At 39.8% G+C, this 17,056-nt stretch overlaps 1 protein-coding gene across 2 annotated transcripts; it reads left to right on the forward strand.

Annotated features, from left to right (window-relative positions):
* The first annotated feature begins 2,211 nt into the window (after nt 1–2,211).
* Nucleotides 2,212–15,451, forward strand: LOC106849879 (carbonic anhydrase 3-like). 2 transcript variants are annotated; one of them, XM_014870781.2, is made up of 7 exons: nt 2,212–2,248; nt 2,330–2,527; nt 5,873–5,991; nt 7,912–8,039; nt 9,647–9,680; nt 11,868–12,023; nt 13,214–15,451. In XM_014870781.2, exons 1-7 carry the CDS (start codon nt 2,212–2,214, stop codon nt 13,331–13,333), a joined length of 792 nt encoding a protein of 263 aa, XP_014726267.1. In that variant the 3' UTR covers nt 13,334–15,451. The 2 variants fall into 2 exon arrangements, with proteins under 2 accessions (XP_014726267.1, XP_014726268.1); XM_014870782.2 differs by having other exon boundaries at nt 7,912–8,004; nt 9,615–9,680.
* The last annotated feature ends 1,605 nt before the right edge of the window (nt 15,452–17,056 follow it).

The raw sequence follows: 17,056 nt of genomic DNA on the forward strand, positions 1-17,056 counted from the left end.
TTGATGAGGAAAGCAGCAGGAAAAGAAAGGAGTCAGTGAGACACTGTGGGATGACTCAGCACCTGGGGCTGACTCCAAGTACTTACATTTGTCACTTGTGTGTAAGTTACTGCCTGGAAGGCACAACATGCAGAAGCTGACAAAAAGATGCTCCTCTGGGTGCAACAGGACCAGCTCACTGGAATGCTAAAATATGAAGACTTTCACTGTTGAATGGGGCTCTTTAATAAAGAAGATTGTAAAATTCTCACATAGAGCAATGAATTTAAATACCAGGGGAAGAACTGACTTGCATCTTTTTCTGTGTAAAACAAATCATGTTCCTCACCTCCACAAAGGGCTCCAATAAGCATTCTTTGTGTGTATGAAGTTGATTAAAAGTCTCTCTGAGAGTTGCACGAACAAGGCCACTAAAGCTGTCTGCTTATGGGGACAGAAAATGAGCTGCTCCAATTAGAATTTCATGAGCTCACAAGTGTTTCTCTCTAGTCAGATAAGGTAAAAACCAATTCAAAAGGATTAATGTCTAAGCTTTCTGAATTAAAATTGCAACAGGTGTCAATTTTACGTGCCTGCCCTTCCCACAGATGTGACATTATCCATTTGATTGATGACAGAGTAAAAAAATGTTTTTTCTTTTGTCCCATTGTTCTCTTTTGAAAGCAAAAAGATGTATTTTTCCACACCATTGTACCCAAGCCACCTCCTAGTATGTTCTTAATTGAATTCTGAAGATATGAGGAACTACATGTTTTGAAGGATACTTTGATTATGAACATATCTCTGTTCCTTTAAGCATAGCAAAAGGATGCTTCTTACAATATCGTGTAAGTTGCTACAATTGAGTCTCAATTTGATGTATCTTCTCTATGTAAAAATACTATCTACATCACTACATAAATTTTCTCAAATGCAGATTCCTATGTGAGACATCTTGTCCTGACTTTGTCTCAAAGGATTCAGGATGTCTACTTATGGTTATACTCCGAGCAAGAAGAATTTTCTAAACAAGTTTAATAAAGTAATTTTAGCTATGCTAAACAAAGTTCATATTTAGGTATTTATTAGCCTAGCTACACAGCACAACTAGAATGGGAGACTTTATCTTCCAGCTGGTTTTGGGACATCAAATAGGACTAAATTAGTCCCAAGCTCTGTATATTGCAGCTTCTCAATCTTTTTCCTGTACCTTACCAACACAAATGGTAGAACCTCTCAAAGCTGCAGGTTTATTTCCATGCTGCATTACAATGTTGATAGGTACAAGGAGCATTTGAACAAGTTCACCTGTGTTGGAAATCTCCATGGGTTGGGATGTTTCATGACTGACTCCCAAATATTTATCTTGAGATAGTATTTAGTTTGAGTTATGTAGTTTGAGGTTGTAGCTCAAGGTAGACAGAGTTGCAACAATGTTAGCATGGACTGACAAAGCTATGGGAGATTGCAGTGAAGCTGGCATTTGAGAGAAAAGCTCTGAGTACCCAAAACAGATGTGTGGACAAAGCTAACTCCTCATCATCTGAAAAACAAATACTTTCCTGACTAAAATACCCACTGCTAAGTTGCCTAACATGAGAAATGTATTTGGTATAAAGCTCCCTGCATGAAGAACTGACCGGACAACATCAAACCCAAACTTGAGCCAGTGGTCAGGAATGGCCTCCTTTGGGGCTGGCAGAGTGTCCCTTTGCTCAGTGTTTTGCAGGCTGTGAGATATCCTTTCAGGCATTTCTGAGCTGTTGCATGGGAGCATTTGTGAAAGCAGGGAAGGGGGAGTGGGGGAGCCTGCCCGCCCTGGGAGCTCGTCCAGAACCCCCGGGTGTGCTTCACGCCCGCGGAGGGGAGGGAAAATCCAGTTCCCTGCGTCCGCTCCCGGGCTGGTGCGGCCGCTGAGCGCCCCAGGCAGGAGCCTCACCCGAGCCGGGACCGACAGCCCCGGGGCTGCGGGGCGCTCCCGCCAGCAGGAGCCACCCTCTGTCCCCGGGCTGTCCCTGCGGGACGGGATGGAGGGAGCCGCCGGCACGCCCTGCCTCGGGGGGAACACGGCTCTGCTCGGCAGCCGCCCCCAGCCCTGCCCAGCCCTGCCCAGCCCTGCCCAGCCCGGCGGGGAGGACGCGGAGCCGCGGCGGGGCTATAAAAACCCCCCGGGCCGGGAGGGAGGGGACCAGGGCAGGACAGGGAGCGGGACAGGGAGCGGGCAGCGGCAGCATGGCCCAGTCCTTGTGGGGCTACGACAGCGACAACGGTGAGCGGGCTCGGGGCCACCGGGGGGACCGGCATGAGCCCGGCTGAGCAGGGGCGACGTTTCTTTGTCTTTGTCCCGCAGGACCCGAGCGCTGGCACGAAAACTACCCGCTGGCCAAGGGCGACAAGCAGTCCCCCATTGAGATCAACAGCAAGGACGTGCAGCACGACTCCTCTCTCTCCTCCTGGCACGCCAGCTATGACCCCGGGGCTGCCAAAACCATCCTGAACAACGGGCGCACCTGCCGCGTCGTCTTCGACGACACTTTTGATCGATCAGGTCTGTTTGGATTTTTGGGGGGTTGCTAGGAATCAGGGTTTGCAAAGCGCCGGGTATCAAAAAGCATCCTTTAGCCTGTGCAGGCCAGCAGAGAAAAGTCTCATGGGAACGTAAAAAAGGTGCTCCTGGAGTTTATTGTGGCAGATCTGAAGTGGGACAGAAAGGCTGTTAGCTGCAGGGGAACCCCTGAAATACAGATTCAGCTGGATGGTGGACTTCTCCCTATGTCACCTCCTTCAACACAGCCACCACACCTTCAGGTTTTATGTAAGGGACAAGAGTGGTGCCCAAAGGGGTTTAGAATGCTCTGAGGCACTTTGTAAACAAAAACCTTGCATGTACGTTTCTACTGACTGTAATCTTCATTTCCTCTGCATGGCAATTCTTCAGGTACTTCAGAGCCTGAAAAAAGTTATGAAAATAGCATTCATGTAAACAGCATTATATAGTTTCTGGAAAACTATGAAATGGCTTTGTTATTTAATTGAGAGTGAGCAATCTCATGTCTCTAAATTAAATTGTTCAAAACTTGATTGCAGAGCTCTATCTGTATAGCTCTGGATGCAGATAGGCAACAACTGTCAAAATGAATAATAAATTCACAATATCATATAATGCAAAGAAATCTCAAAAGCACGCACGTATTGATTAGTCCTTTATCAAGAAGGAAAGCAATCTAATTAATGGAAAACAGTTACTTTCCTTTGGATTTCTGTGCATCTGTTTTGATGGCACTTGTATTGAGATTTTGTTCTTAGTAAGCTATATCACTAATGAAATACATCCATAATATATTGAAAGATCACTCTCCTGCTTATCTTGATGACCCCCTTGTTTCCTTGGATTTCTTTATTTATCTTTACAGCTACTTGTTATTGTTCCATGTCTCTCAGATGGAATCTCAATTATTTAGGACCAGGACTGTCTCTAAGTTATGTATTTTTATGGTCCTTTTTTACTGTAGTTTCTGCACAGTGGTCTCATAAATTGCACTTCTATTACCATAGAAACACAGAATGGTTTGGATTGGAAGCAACCTTAATGATCGTCTAGTTCCAGCCATACCCTCATCACCACCTTCCATTAGACCATCACTAAAGATGCATTCAACTTTCTCTTGAACATTTCCAGGGCTGAAGCATCCACAGCTTCTTCAGACAACCTGTTCCAGTGCCTCACCTGCCTCATAGTAAAAATTTTCTTCCTAATATTCAGTGTAACCATACTCTCAGTTTGAAAACATTCTTCCTTGCCCTATCACTACCTGCCCCTGTAACAAATTCTATTTATAAGCCAGAATGCTCTGCCAAAAGCTCTGGATAAAATGAATGCCATGACTGAAAGCATGAGAAGGAAATTGGTAATGAACATTTTTACATAGTGGTTCTGTTCTTCTTTACAGCTTCCTAAAGGCTGAAATGCTTTAGGCTGCTCAAGAAATTGTCTGCCCAAGAACAGTATTGCAGAAAGATCCAAATTTGGCCAAACCAAATGCAGCCCATGGTGCAGCACTTCCTCTAAATCATCTTCCCTCCATTTCCTCCCCGTATCTCCCCTCTGGATCACCTCTGTTGTTTCTTTGGACATGCAGTGTGTACATTCACTCCTGACTGCCCTTAGTTTCTGCAGGTTGCTGGACAGTAATTTAGGACTCATGTGTTTCATAGGCACATGATCAGAATCAAATACAATGCTTGACAGTTCTGAAAGACCATGAGGAAGAATTTTGTAGGCATTTTATCACCTTCATTTGTTTGCTTCTGCAACGCAAAAAGATGAGGATAGGTAGTAGTCACAGATTCCATTTTAACTGGAAAAAGAAATATAGTTGAAGGTATTTTTTTCCCAATCACATGGAAAAATTTGAATCTTAAAAAGATTTGGTTTTATGCTGGAGAGATTTGTATACTGTTATGAAGTTCTATTTTCAAGTACTTCACAGTACTTTAGCTGGAAAGGGCCACCTGTAAGAAATGAGTGGTGAATGAGTTTCCAAATCTCACACTGATTCAGCTTGTTAATGTAGGTAGATCACATAAATTCAGCTCCAGCCTTCCATTGATTCCAATGTGAAATGGAAACCAAATACTTCTGAGGAGTTGGGCCTTAGATCCTATGCCTTTTTTGTCCTATATTTGAAAGTTAAATAATAATAACAATAATAATTTTTCAATTGAAGGGTTCTACAGAAGGTTTGCTCAATGTTACCCAATACTATACTGAGTTAGGATTATCTATGTATGAACAAAGTAAAAAAGAGGAATTGCATGCTTAAGTCTCAACAGTGCTTTTTTTCTGGCCCTCCTCTTGATGGTTGTGACACCAACTAAAAAGAGAAACTGCAAAGTTAAACCTCTTGCTCTATGTAGGTATTCTTGTAGGATATCAAGAATTCATTTGAGACCATTGGGCAAAAGAGGATTTCAATGTTAACTTTGAACTTCAAAGCTATTGGTAGAATTTCAAACTTGAATGCTATTTAAACAAGGCCTTCTGGCACTGCAGTTGTGAACTACATTATCAGCTTTCTGTGTAAGGAAACACGACTCATTCCAACCTTAGGTAATGAATGAAAAATACATTTGAGAGCTTATCCTCTAAGCAGTCCCTGCTCTAAAGAATCTCCAGGCTGAAAGAGCAGGTGTGATGTTTTGAAAGTCAGGGTTGATGTCAACTGTCAGACTGATGCATGGTCAGCATTATTTGGCTAAGCACAGCACAAATAACAGCTTCTTAGTTTCTCTTGCTGGTGGATCAAGAACAATTCTGTAACTCACTTGACCTAAACTTTATCGTCTTTATTGAGGGAATATTGATTATTCTCTCACTTCCAAGAAATAGATAATTTTTAAAAAATTTAATTTTTGTTAGAAGCCGCTGTCTGTAACCATTGTTTAGTTGTCGACCTGTAAAAGGTATGCCTGTCTTGGACTGGAGGTACTTTTTGAAGCACCTTTGGCTTAATTTAACAGCACTAACACCAGTCTTTCTTAAAAAGACCCTTTCTGGACAAGAATCACCTGTGAACACCATCCTTCTCTCTCCATACCAGGAACTGTAGTGTGTGCACTTGCCAGAACAGAGGCGTGTTGGGCAGCTGGGGTTTGATTCTGTGCTTGCTTCACAGTGTCCACATCAAACAGAAGAGAATTTAGCCGCAGCCACGCAGACTGGCCAGTGGCTGGCTGGGGAGAGGAGCTGCGGGAGGAGGGTGCGGGGTGTGCGGGGTGGTGGCGGTGCCGATGCCGTGTCCCGGTGGTCCCCCCGGTGCTGGTGCCGTGTCCCACGGTGCCGATGCCGTTCCCGGTGGTCCCCGCGGTGCTGATGCCATGTGTGTCCCCGCAGTGCTCAGAGGGGGACCGCTCACCGGCGCCTACCGCCTGCGCCAGCTGCACCTGCACTGGGGCTCCTCCGACCTGCACGGCTCCGAGCACATCATCGACGGCGTCAAGTATGCAGCAGAGGTGGGATGGATTTTTGACAGCACCATTCCGTGCTGATTGCAATTTTGCATCTGAACAAACTAACCATTCTCCCTCTTGAAAGTATTTAGTTACTGATTTTCCTCCGGCTGTGGAACTCGTGAATACTGCTTAGCACGCGGCGGGATAAACTGCATCTGCCAACAAAAGTATCCCTGCAAGTATCTACTGACACGGACTCCTTTTCTTCATGCCAGAGTTTTTGCTGGTATCTTAGAATGTTTTAAAAATATTTGCGACAAAGCAATCTGTTGTTTCCAAATAGGAAGATCTGCTGAAGTTTTTTTTGGCTTTTAGGCATTTCTGGTATAGCTTGAGTTACCAAGCTGTTTTCAGAAAGAATAGAAAAACTCACTAAAAGCACATTTGATAAGATGACATTCAAAAAATTAGATCCATCTTAAAACTGAGTCAGAGTATGTTTTAGTTCCTGAACATTTCTGCTTTAAAATAACTGTGTGTATTTTCAGGATTTTCAGGAACTATGGAAAATATAATGTTTGAGTTTTGTTTGGGTTTTTTGTTTGTTTGTTTGTTTGTTTGTTTTTAAATGTAAACCACTGCAGGGCTGTTGTCCTAGTGTGTTAAAATTCATGAATGCTTTAGGGCCTGAATACTTCTTCAGGTCCTAAATGTAAGTGAATTAACTATTGAAGCTAGAGAACTGCTAGCAAATGCAGCCTCCTTCCTCCACGTTATTTGAGAATAGGCTCAAAAGACATACCTATACCCACAAAAATCCTGCACTAGTGTTTTCCTGCCTTCTACCTGTATTCTCAAGGCTCAGAGCTTGGGGAAGCTTTGCCTACCTCTCACAGGACAAAACTGAGGCAGATATTTTCAGGATCAAAGTGCACAGATATTGCAGAGATGACTGTGGATGATGGCTTAGTAATTTTTTTCCAGTTCCTTAACCACAGCCAATCTTTGCTAGTGTTCTGCTTTCTGTGGCCAACTAAAGAGAAAAAAATCTGCTTCCTCAAACTATTTCTGGGCTAGTTCAGGCACAGACTTTTTATGTTACTTTTGTCAGCAGTACTTGTGTTAATTGACAGGAGAAGAAAGCCTGGAATATATGTACTTAGCTCCATTGCAGCCACAGATACAGGATTCCTCCAACTTTATCCTTAGCATTAAAATCCTTGTCCTCAAGAGAAAAGAAACAGAGAGCAATAGATTCATTTATATTCAATTTTATTTTTTTTAATATTAAAAGAACTTTTTTAAAAAGACTTTTTTTTCCCACCTGTATGACTGTGTTCCAGATGCTCCTTAATCTGAGATTGCACATTGCTGGTTGCAGCATTTGTAGCTACATGCATGAGCTAGAGATTTTCTGTACAGGGATGTAAAAAATTTGAAATATATCCTGAAAATGCAGCATTGTTGAAAGTAGGTATGAGAAAGAAATGTCAGATTATATCCCACAGTAGATATGAGAAATGTCAGATTATATCCCCACTCCCTTCCAGTACAATGTGCTGAGAGTAGTAACAGATACAAACCAATAATGTGTGCACTACATACAACCCAGTGTAAATAACTTGCATAACCTGAAGATCTAAAAATGTACTTGAGATGAAGTGCATGTCAGTAGGTGTTTTTATGCACTGCATGGGTGCATGTCATGTGCTTGGATTAAACTATTTATAGTGGCATTGTCTGATATTGTGTGGTAAGGTAAACTCCATTTTCTGTGTCCTATGCTTCAATTAAATGCAAAATAATGCTTTATGGAAAGTATGGGTACAGCAGTAAGAAGTACTTACATAGAGTTCTCTTTCTCATGTCCATTCCTTTGCTTACCATGTACCAGAATTTTCTTAATTTAATTTAAAGTGAAGATTGTGTTGTTGACAATTTCTTGTTTTTATAACTGAGGTTTAATTGACTTTTTTTTAGTTGCATATGGTACACTGGAATCCAAAACACGGTAATTTTGCTGGAGCTTTAAAACAACCTGATGGTGTAGCTGTTGTGGGCATTTTTCTGAAAGTAAGTGGCAAATATTCAGTCTTTATAATTTTTCTGTATTTTTTCTCTTTCTCTAGTGCCAGGGAAAAAGTGACCATTGTTTTTCCTGCACTGCAGGCCTTTCCTGTGGTGTGCACTGGGTGAGGAGGAGGGTCTGCATAGGCTGAGTGTTTCCTCTCTTCTTTTGTCTGCTAGCAGGTGTTGTATCTGCCTGTCAGCAAGGTTATGTTGACTGATTCCCTCCTCTGCTCTCTTGTTGATTCCCACACAAGCCGGGAATCAGAATGAGTTAAATGAACCTACTCAAAAAAGAAAGAATTGATGGTAAAATAAGATCACTCAACATTCTAACCTTAAAATACAGAAACTTAAACAAAATAATACTGTACCAGTATTTTCAGATTGATTTTTTATAAACTCAACAGAAAGAAAGCAATCAAATCTGTATGTAGTCTAGGACATTGAGAAATGCTAATGGGCACACAGCCTAATAGTAATAAATTACAGAAACTTGTCTTTTTAGTGCCAGGTGGGCATTTCAGCTTCAACACACCATCAGGGAATCAGTGTCCTTTTATTGTTTTGTCACTAGTAAGTGGCATTTGTACAAGCAAGAATAAGTGGATGTAATTAATTTTGCTACAGTGTCCCTGGACAGACTAGATGCTGTGTCATTTTAATTCTATTATATTGTGAGCCAGCCTGACCTTTTCTCTTGTAGTTAGTCTAAATTGAAGGTCAGCACCTGTCCAGATTCTCCCTTATGACTATGTCCTTCAATTATTCTTCCTTTGTCATTCCTTTCGGTCTATTTTAGGCTAAAGTTTCATGTTGTAAAACACAATACAAAGCACACCGTTATATTCCTCTTTACCATGCTAATGTCAGCTAAAAGGTCTAGAAAAGTCAGTAGTATCACTGTCTTCTCTGTCCCTCTTTCTCTGTTTCCTCCTTGCTCTTTGGTGAAGGAGCTGTTGTTTTTCTCTGAATTTGTCATGTTCCATTACTGGGTTTTGGGATAGTACAAAAATAGGATTGAATTATCTTCTGAGGAATTGAAGTTAATCTATTTTGGAACAAGACATGGCAATAACAGTACATCTTATGCATACTGCCTTTACTCCTCTGGGATGTCAAAGCTTTTGGCAGTGCTAAAAGTCATGAACACAAGCAATAAAGTGACCCCATAGCTTGAGGTCGTCTAGACATGAATTCACATGTCTTACATCAAGTCTGATCTGACTGTGTATGTGCTGCAGAATGAAGTCTGCAGGAACTACAGCCCTTCAGGCCATCAAGACTTTGCCAAGCTCTCAGACATCAGTGGCTGTGGGTTGCTTTTGAAGCAGGAGCCAAGGGTTAAGCCCTGGGTAGTGACACTGAGTGTGCAAGTCCATTCCTCAGACAGGCATGATGCCTTGTAGGGTCCTTCAACACATGTTCAAATTACAAAGCCAGCTACTGGAATTTGCTATTTTGGATGGTCTTTGAACATACATAATTTTCTGTCAGTCCCTGCTGAATTCTCTGAGACTGCTGTTGCCTAATGTGACAGATGGGATGTGCTGAATTTCTTTCAAATACTGTGGAACACGATGAAAAAGATGCAGTATTTGTGCTTTGCATTACAGGTTGGAAAAACTCCCAAACCAGAGATGAAGAGAATTCTTGAAGAAATTGAAAACATTAAGACCAAGGTATCAAAACAATTTTTGTGATATAATGTAGCTGGAAAGCCACAGAAGCAGAAATCAGTAGTTCAGATTCATATTTTGGCATCATTTTAATGTCAAACAGTAGCACCAGAGATGATACATTGGACTGTGGAGCAGGATACTTTCTTTGGCTTAATAAATATTTAACTCCTCACTTCTGCAAGTATTCTTGTTGAAGAGGATTTCTTAAATCCTTGCATACACAGTCTTATTGGTCCTGTTCTGTAAAAAAATATGCCAGTGGGCCAATACCAAGAAGAAATGAAAATCTTTTGAAATTTGTGGACAACAGTAGCCAAAAAAATGCATATCGTAGAGTCAGAAATTTAGTTAGTCTAAAATGAGCAGAAACTAGTAGGAATGTGGATCAGGCTCCCAGTCAGTATAAGGGAGATTTAAAATACTGTTAGTTCTAAGAAGGAACTGTATTTATAAAAGGAATTACATGGTGCAATTTCTGCACCAGTCCTAAGTTCTCTCTTCCTATGATACTAGCACAAATAGCATTACGAATATATTCTAAACTGTTTTTCAGTTTAATTACTGATCTAAGGCACTAGTCCACACGTATTGCATAGATACAGCCACTGAAGGGAGTTACTTGCAGGGAACTGCAACATTGCATCTCTTGTCGTTTAGCATTATCATTTACAATAAACTTCATCTCTAGGGATACTTTAGCAATTCTACTTAATGATAAACTTTATGATTCTAATAATGCTAAAAGTTGTTGGTTTTTTTCTCTTTATTTCACTTTAAACATGCCACCAGATCACCAAATTTGTAGGCATTTTCTTGCAAATTTACCAGAATTCCTTGTATTTAATGTATGTATGTGTGTAGCGCCATTGATGAGTAGGTCTGAGCCTGAAAGCTCTTCTCTCCTTTGTAAGAGTCATATTAATTTTATTTTTTCAACTCAGATTTCAAATTCAATTAAGTTCTTTCTGCTGAGGGAACTGAAGGTTATTTTTTTCACCCTATCCATGCCTCTACCTCGAAGTGTCAATGGTATCTCTTTTGATGGCTTTCTCTCATAATGCCTATATAATTTTTTTGGCCATTTACAAGTAGAAGTTCTGGAAAAAGCAACAGTTGAAGTGAAGCAGAGAAAGACAAGTGCATATGCAAAGAACCATATGTTGTATATTATCTCTTATTTCTTTTCTGTCAACCCAGACATTTTCCCAAGATTACTTATCTTTCAGAAAGATTAATGGGTGGTATCACTGGTGTATTTATCACACATGCAGTTTCAATTGCTCAGATGCATTACAGGCAGAGGAGTTTCTCAGTCACTGTATTTAGTGTATTTACTGAAAAAGCACAATTTTATGAATTTATTTGCAAATTCATAAGGAGCTTACAGAATAATCTTTTCAGGAAGATATAATTGAAGTCACTCCTTCTACTCCTAATTTGTGCAAGGATGCATGAAAATTATTTCAGCTTTTGCTATTCACTTTGTTCTAATCTAGAGAGAGTCTCCATGATAGAAGATGGAAATAGGAATAATATGTCTCCCTTCCCAGAACTGCATCCAAAATATCAATAGAGGAGTAAACTGCATTTTCTCAGTTAGTTTTTATTGCCCAGAGGGAACAAGGAATACTTATCACAGTCCCTTGAAGTCACTATCCTATTTGGTGGCAGACAAACAACAAAAAGACTGAGAGTGTCACCATGAATATACAATTGGAGGCACAATCTTGGGAGGAGAGAGGTACAGATTTAAATTCCTCCAGATAGAAGAGAAGACTGTAATGGATCTGGGATAAATGCCCGGCCACCATCCTGTTGGATAAAAGGGTTATCCTGTTGGATAAGGGTTATACTGCTGGATAACAGTACCAGTAGTGTCACAGGCTTAAACTTTTATCCCAATGGCCCAAAATAAAACACAATTTTGATAATTCCAGAATAGAAAGGTGTAAAAATGAATTTGCTTTGATCCCACACAATTCAGTTTGTAATTTCTTTTAATTTATGAATGTGATCAAAATGTCAGTTATTATTAATTGCTGGAAAAGTGCTTGACAGGAAGGAGATTGATTTCTTGCATGACTCTTGGTATTTAATTACTTGCTTTATAATGACATATATACTGATGACTTTTAAGATGCATATCTACTCTAGAGTTACCACAGAGAATTTTTTTGTTTCCCTAAGGGGAAGGAGGCTCCTTTTCAGCACTTTGATCCTTCAATTCTTTTCCCCAAATCTCGGGACTACTGGACCTACCACGGTTCGTTCACCACACCCCCCTGTGAGGAGTGCATCACTTGGATTCTCCTGAGGGAGCCCATTGAAGTCAGCTCAGACCAGGTAAACTCCAGCCAGTTCTGCTCCTCCTTCACCCGTTCTCAGCAGTGTCTCGTGTGATGATTTGCAAGCCCCGTGCACTTTTTGGTAGGGAAAGCTTTAACTGTGGACAGTGAGAAACTGTCTGCAGAATGGACTGCTGAAATGGGCTGTAAAACTGACCCTGAGAATCAGGTGCTCTTGCAGGACCTCTTGAAACAGCCTCAGCAGTGGTGTTCTTGGGATCTAGAAAACCTGCTAAGGCAGAAGTGCCCCTGAGCCACAAAATTCAGCCATCACAGCAGCCTCAGTTCATTCTACGTGTTTTACAATTAAGTGGCAAGTGAGACTAATACCTTGATGGTTTTCTGGTTTAAGAAATTGCTGGTCCAGACCTTTACTTCTTAAAAGCTGTCACTGAGAAAGAGCAAACAACGTACAACCTGAAAATCTGAACATTCATAGAAATTAATGTACCACTTGCATCCACGTAGCTCAAATATACATTTACAGAGGGGAAAAGGAGAAAAAAAAAGCCTGTCTGGATAAGGTGACGTTTTTAGTTCTTGTGTCCAAAATTCTGGCTATTTATACTACTTTCTGCTTTAGCAATACAAGTCGGAGTATAGCCTTTCTACTGAAATGGCTGTTTTCAAAATAGATTTATTTTGCATTTGGATGAAAGGGTAACAATTAACAAAGCAACACTGAAATTAAGTTAATTTGCATAACAGCAGCTGAGTGCTGAATTCATGATACAACTTAATAATCCAGTTGGCATATCTCTGCCTTGTAGAACAAAATACAAACTTCTGCACCAGTTTTTTCTATCACTGCCTTGCACTGACATAGGTCTGGATCCTCCTTCACAGACAGCTGTATTTTCACGAGGTATTTCCCTGCAGTCCTGCTCCAGCAGAGTCACAGTAGGGCCCTATTCTTTTTCCTCACTGTGGTAGTGAATCAGAGAAAAAAACCAAAAGATGTCCAAGGGTCAGACGATGAAGTGTTCTGTGGATGAAGAGTGTGAAGATCCACAGAAATTGTGCAAGCTCCTGGGCTGCAGAAATCTTTGTCAGTAATCTCAGTGTTGTTAGAGACTGTCATTGTCATTGTGTGCTTGTCACTATATAAGAAAATTCCTTTTTCATCTCAGAGTTTGCTCTAGGCAGTAAGGTCCACAGTGCTTCCACATGAATTTTTCTTCCTTGCAGATGGCAAAGCTCCGTAGCCTTTCCAAGAATAGTGAGAATGAACCCCTGAGCCCTCTCGTTGACAACTGGCGCCCACCACAGCCTCTGAAGGGCAGGATAGTGAGAGCCTCATTCAAGTAAAATCTCAAGTCTCACCCGCTGAACCTGAGTGACAAAATCCCTACATCACAAAAGTGTAGTTAGTTTTTGCTGTCTACTGCTTTTCCTCTGGATCTAGGTCTGTGTTTCTCAGTTTGAAATTCTGAGTGGTAAAAGTGAACATGTTTTTAAAAGCAGGAAAATACTGTATGCAAATACTAAGCAAAATAAGGAAATGTGAGAAGTAATGATTCTTGACCACAAATACCTCAGCATTTATGGTCACTTCTCTGCCTTGTGGTCTTGTAAGAAAAATAGGCTCAGTTTCAATATTTAAAATTAATTTCAAAGGAAATATAGTAAGGCAAAAAATGAACCAGTAGTTCAGGAAAGCAGAAGTAACAGTAGATGAACAGAAGGGAAATGCCTGTCTCTACAGTGTGATCTTGCTCAGACACCCCTCCCTCAGAGGAGACATCCAAAGAGTAAGCACCCCTTTAATATACCAGATTTTCCCTTCCCTGTCTTGTTTACAGTTTTTTATCCAAGATCAGATTAGTGTTCTGAGGGTAAAATGAGGCATACTCCGTTTCTGTTTGAAGAAGAAGAAGAGAAATCTTGCTGTCATTTCAGCATTTGTGGTCTTTGCCATATCCTGCTGCTGCCATTGTTGATCTTTTCTTTTTTTCACCTGCTGCTGTTACTTCAGCCAACCAGGGTAGAGTTCTGCTGGTAACATATTGCCTTGTATTTAGTATGCCAGCTTTAACAATGCTGAGGGGTAAGTGCCTTTCTTGTGCTGCTCTGTGTTATCCCCCAGAATGATAGATTTTTGATGCTCTGCCTGCTTTTTTTATTTGACACCTTAATGGTTTCGCCTATTAGGGACTTTGTTGCATATGGAAAGGATCTTTCTGGATGATTCATATGTGTCATTTGTCATCCCCACTGCTGAAAAATCCAGGTTAAGTCACTTAAATTTATTTGACTGTGTTTATTTGACTGTGTAGCTGGAGAATATAAGTGGATTCTGTTTGGCTCAGTTCCTTTCTGGGGAGACACATCAGTTTTCAAATATGATCCAAGCAAGGTATCACTGGCAGACAGAAACACCTAAATCAACTTTCCCTGTCCTTCATCATGTAAACTTTATCATTTCAGTGTACAAGAACCATCTAGGCTGAGCCCACATAGAGATCATGTGAATAAAGATCTCAACGCCTAGGTGATTATTCAGTATTGGATATACAGGAGGTTGGATGGACAAAGATGGTGCATAAATCCCACTGCTCAGGAAGCTTCTGGGTTCTCTGTGTTCCTGTAACTCATCAGTAGGTAGCAGTGGGTGTTCTTCTGGAGATGTTGCCACAAACATGTTCACAGCAGCATTTATAAGGGATATGTTAAAGTCTGAAAAAAAAAAAAAAACAAACCAGGCTACAAATGGCTGGAATAGGCATTACCTAGTTCTCATTAACTATTTCACTTTCCACCTTTACTAGAAAAATCGTGCTCCAACAGGGAAGTAATGAATGGGCAACACTGGACAAATTCTGCTGTTATTACCAGCACAATTTAATGAGAATTCAGAAATTAAACTGACAGCAGATTTTGATCCTTTTTATTAATTTAGAATTGTTCTAAGGATTGCTGAACCCCCACTGAAAGTTAGTAATTTAGTTTATTAGGAATGTATTTTGCTTAGTATAAAGCAGTTTCTTTTTAAAAACTAAGTTAATGTGAGTAGAAGCTAAAGAATTACGGAATTCTGTTTACAAATGTTTTAGCACTGGCTTAATTTTATCAGAAGATCAGCTTTTGATATTATGAGTGCAGAACTTGCAAGGGTATTGATTTTAGGACTCCCTTAGGTCTTCTTTAAACTCCTGAATCTGTAAATCTTTTCAACACATAAAAATGTTACTACAGAAAGCTCATAAGCAACAGGTTTTTTTACTGTACTATGTCTTACATGTAAAATTTCTTCTCATATCCATATGAAGTTGATCTTGGTGATGAGAAAATTTTAACACAAGTATCTGAGACAAGAGTTTGAGTCTTTCAACCTAAAAGCCATTATCTGTGATGTTTTAATCTCTTGTTATTGAGGCAATAAAGCAAGGTTAGTTGTCTGCACTTGAAATAACTGCTTTTATGTCTTCGGAGAATCAATAAATTGACTTACATAAAAAATAAATTGTTTGTTGTTTTTATGCTTAGTGATGACTGAAAGTAGCTTAAGAACTTAATAGAAAATCTTGCTGCTCCTTTCTTTGATACATGTTCTTGTAATACAAGGGAGAGAGACATTTTAGTACTTTTTAGCTGTTGGAGTTTAGTACAAGAAGCACATCAATCAGCTGAAATGTTACATAATTCTGAAAATTCCTGATTTTGAAGCACACAAACTTGTTAAAGAATAATTGCCTAAAAATCAATTGCCTATTTCCTCTACTACTTTTGAAAGGTAGAATAGGCGGAAGTTTATAAACTACTGAAAGAGTTGTTTTGGTTCCAACAAGCAACACTTGGTTTGTATGTTGGCAAAAAGGAAAATACAGTCTGAAATTTATACTGCTTCCTCATGCATCTCCTCTGATTCCATTCTGTCTTCAAACTGTTATTACACAAAAGCATCAATCTCACTGCAAATATGCTTTAAAGTTTTGGTTTTCCCTTGAAGAATAAAGTGCACACAGTTTTGTACCATTGCCTTTCTTCCTTTGATGAGCAGTGTAGCTCAGCATTGATTACCTTAGTGAAAAAAATCAGCATATGTGGATTCTAATCCTGCTGTCTCACATATCTTAGAGAAAACAAAACAGTAAAAATTACCCTAATCATTCTGGGGCATGAATCATTATGAATTTAGTGCCTATAATGTATATATTAACTACAGCAGGGCAAGTGATTCAAATTAATTACCACCTACTAGGTTGTGATAAATACTTAAATTTTCCCAGTTTCCCATGCCTCACAAGAGAAATTATTAGAAAAATGCAAAGCTTATTCCTATAGCTTCAAAGCTTTTTTTATTAACTGAAACAGGTGTCACCATCTTTCAGTCAGGTGTTAATTCGTAAATGAACTGTGAATTCCTAGTATGACCCTTGTGTACAACCAGCTATGATTCTGCATTTCTAATAAAAAGAACTTTTTTTTTTACTTTATCTCAAAGAAAGATGTTCCTGGATGTCCTTACTGATGGTTTTCTGCTGAGTAATCAGTGTTGAAGAATGTTCATATTGTCAGGGAGTTGGAAAAAACAGAACAATATCTATTTCTTCCTGAGGCATTTTGTCCCATGCCTCAGCAAAGGGAGTAGTTGTGTGGTGTGTGTTCCACCTTGTTTATCGGCCTTTCAACTCAATGAGTCCTGGCATTTATCTTTGTCAATATTGGAACACAAAGCATGTATTCAGGAATTATTTTATATCCAATCCCATGAACTTAATATAATATTTTATCAGATTCCTCACTCCCAAGAATTTAATAGAACTTTTTATAACATTCCTCACTCCCTCAAGAGGCAATGTACAACCAACAAAGAATCAGAGATCAAATCAGACTCAATTTTTAAATTTTTTTTTAAACCATATTTTTAAAAGCATCTTCTTCTTTATGGCTGCTGCACATGTTGTTTTGCAAAAAAGTGCAATAAAATTAAATTAACATATTCAGTGTTATTTGTGAGGGAGAGACAGAAAAACTGTAGAGTTTTGTGTTCATTAAAACACCCAAACGGATTTGAATACAGATAGAAGA

This window comes from Sturnus vulgaris, chromosome 1 (genome assembly GCF_052056855.1).
Source record: "Sturnus vulgaris isolate bStuVul1 chromosome 1, bStuVul1.hap1, whole genome shotgun sequence".
Classification (NCBI taxonomy): Eukaryota; Metazoa; Chordata; class Aves; order Passeriformes; family Sturnidae; genus Sturnus; species Sturnus vulgaris.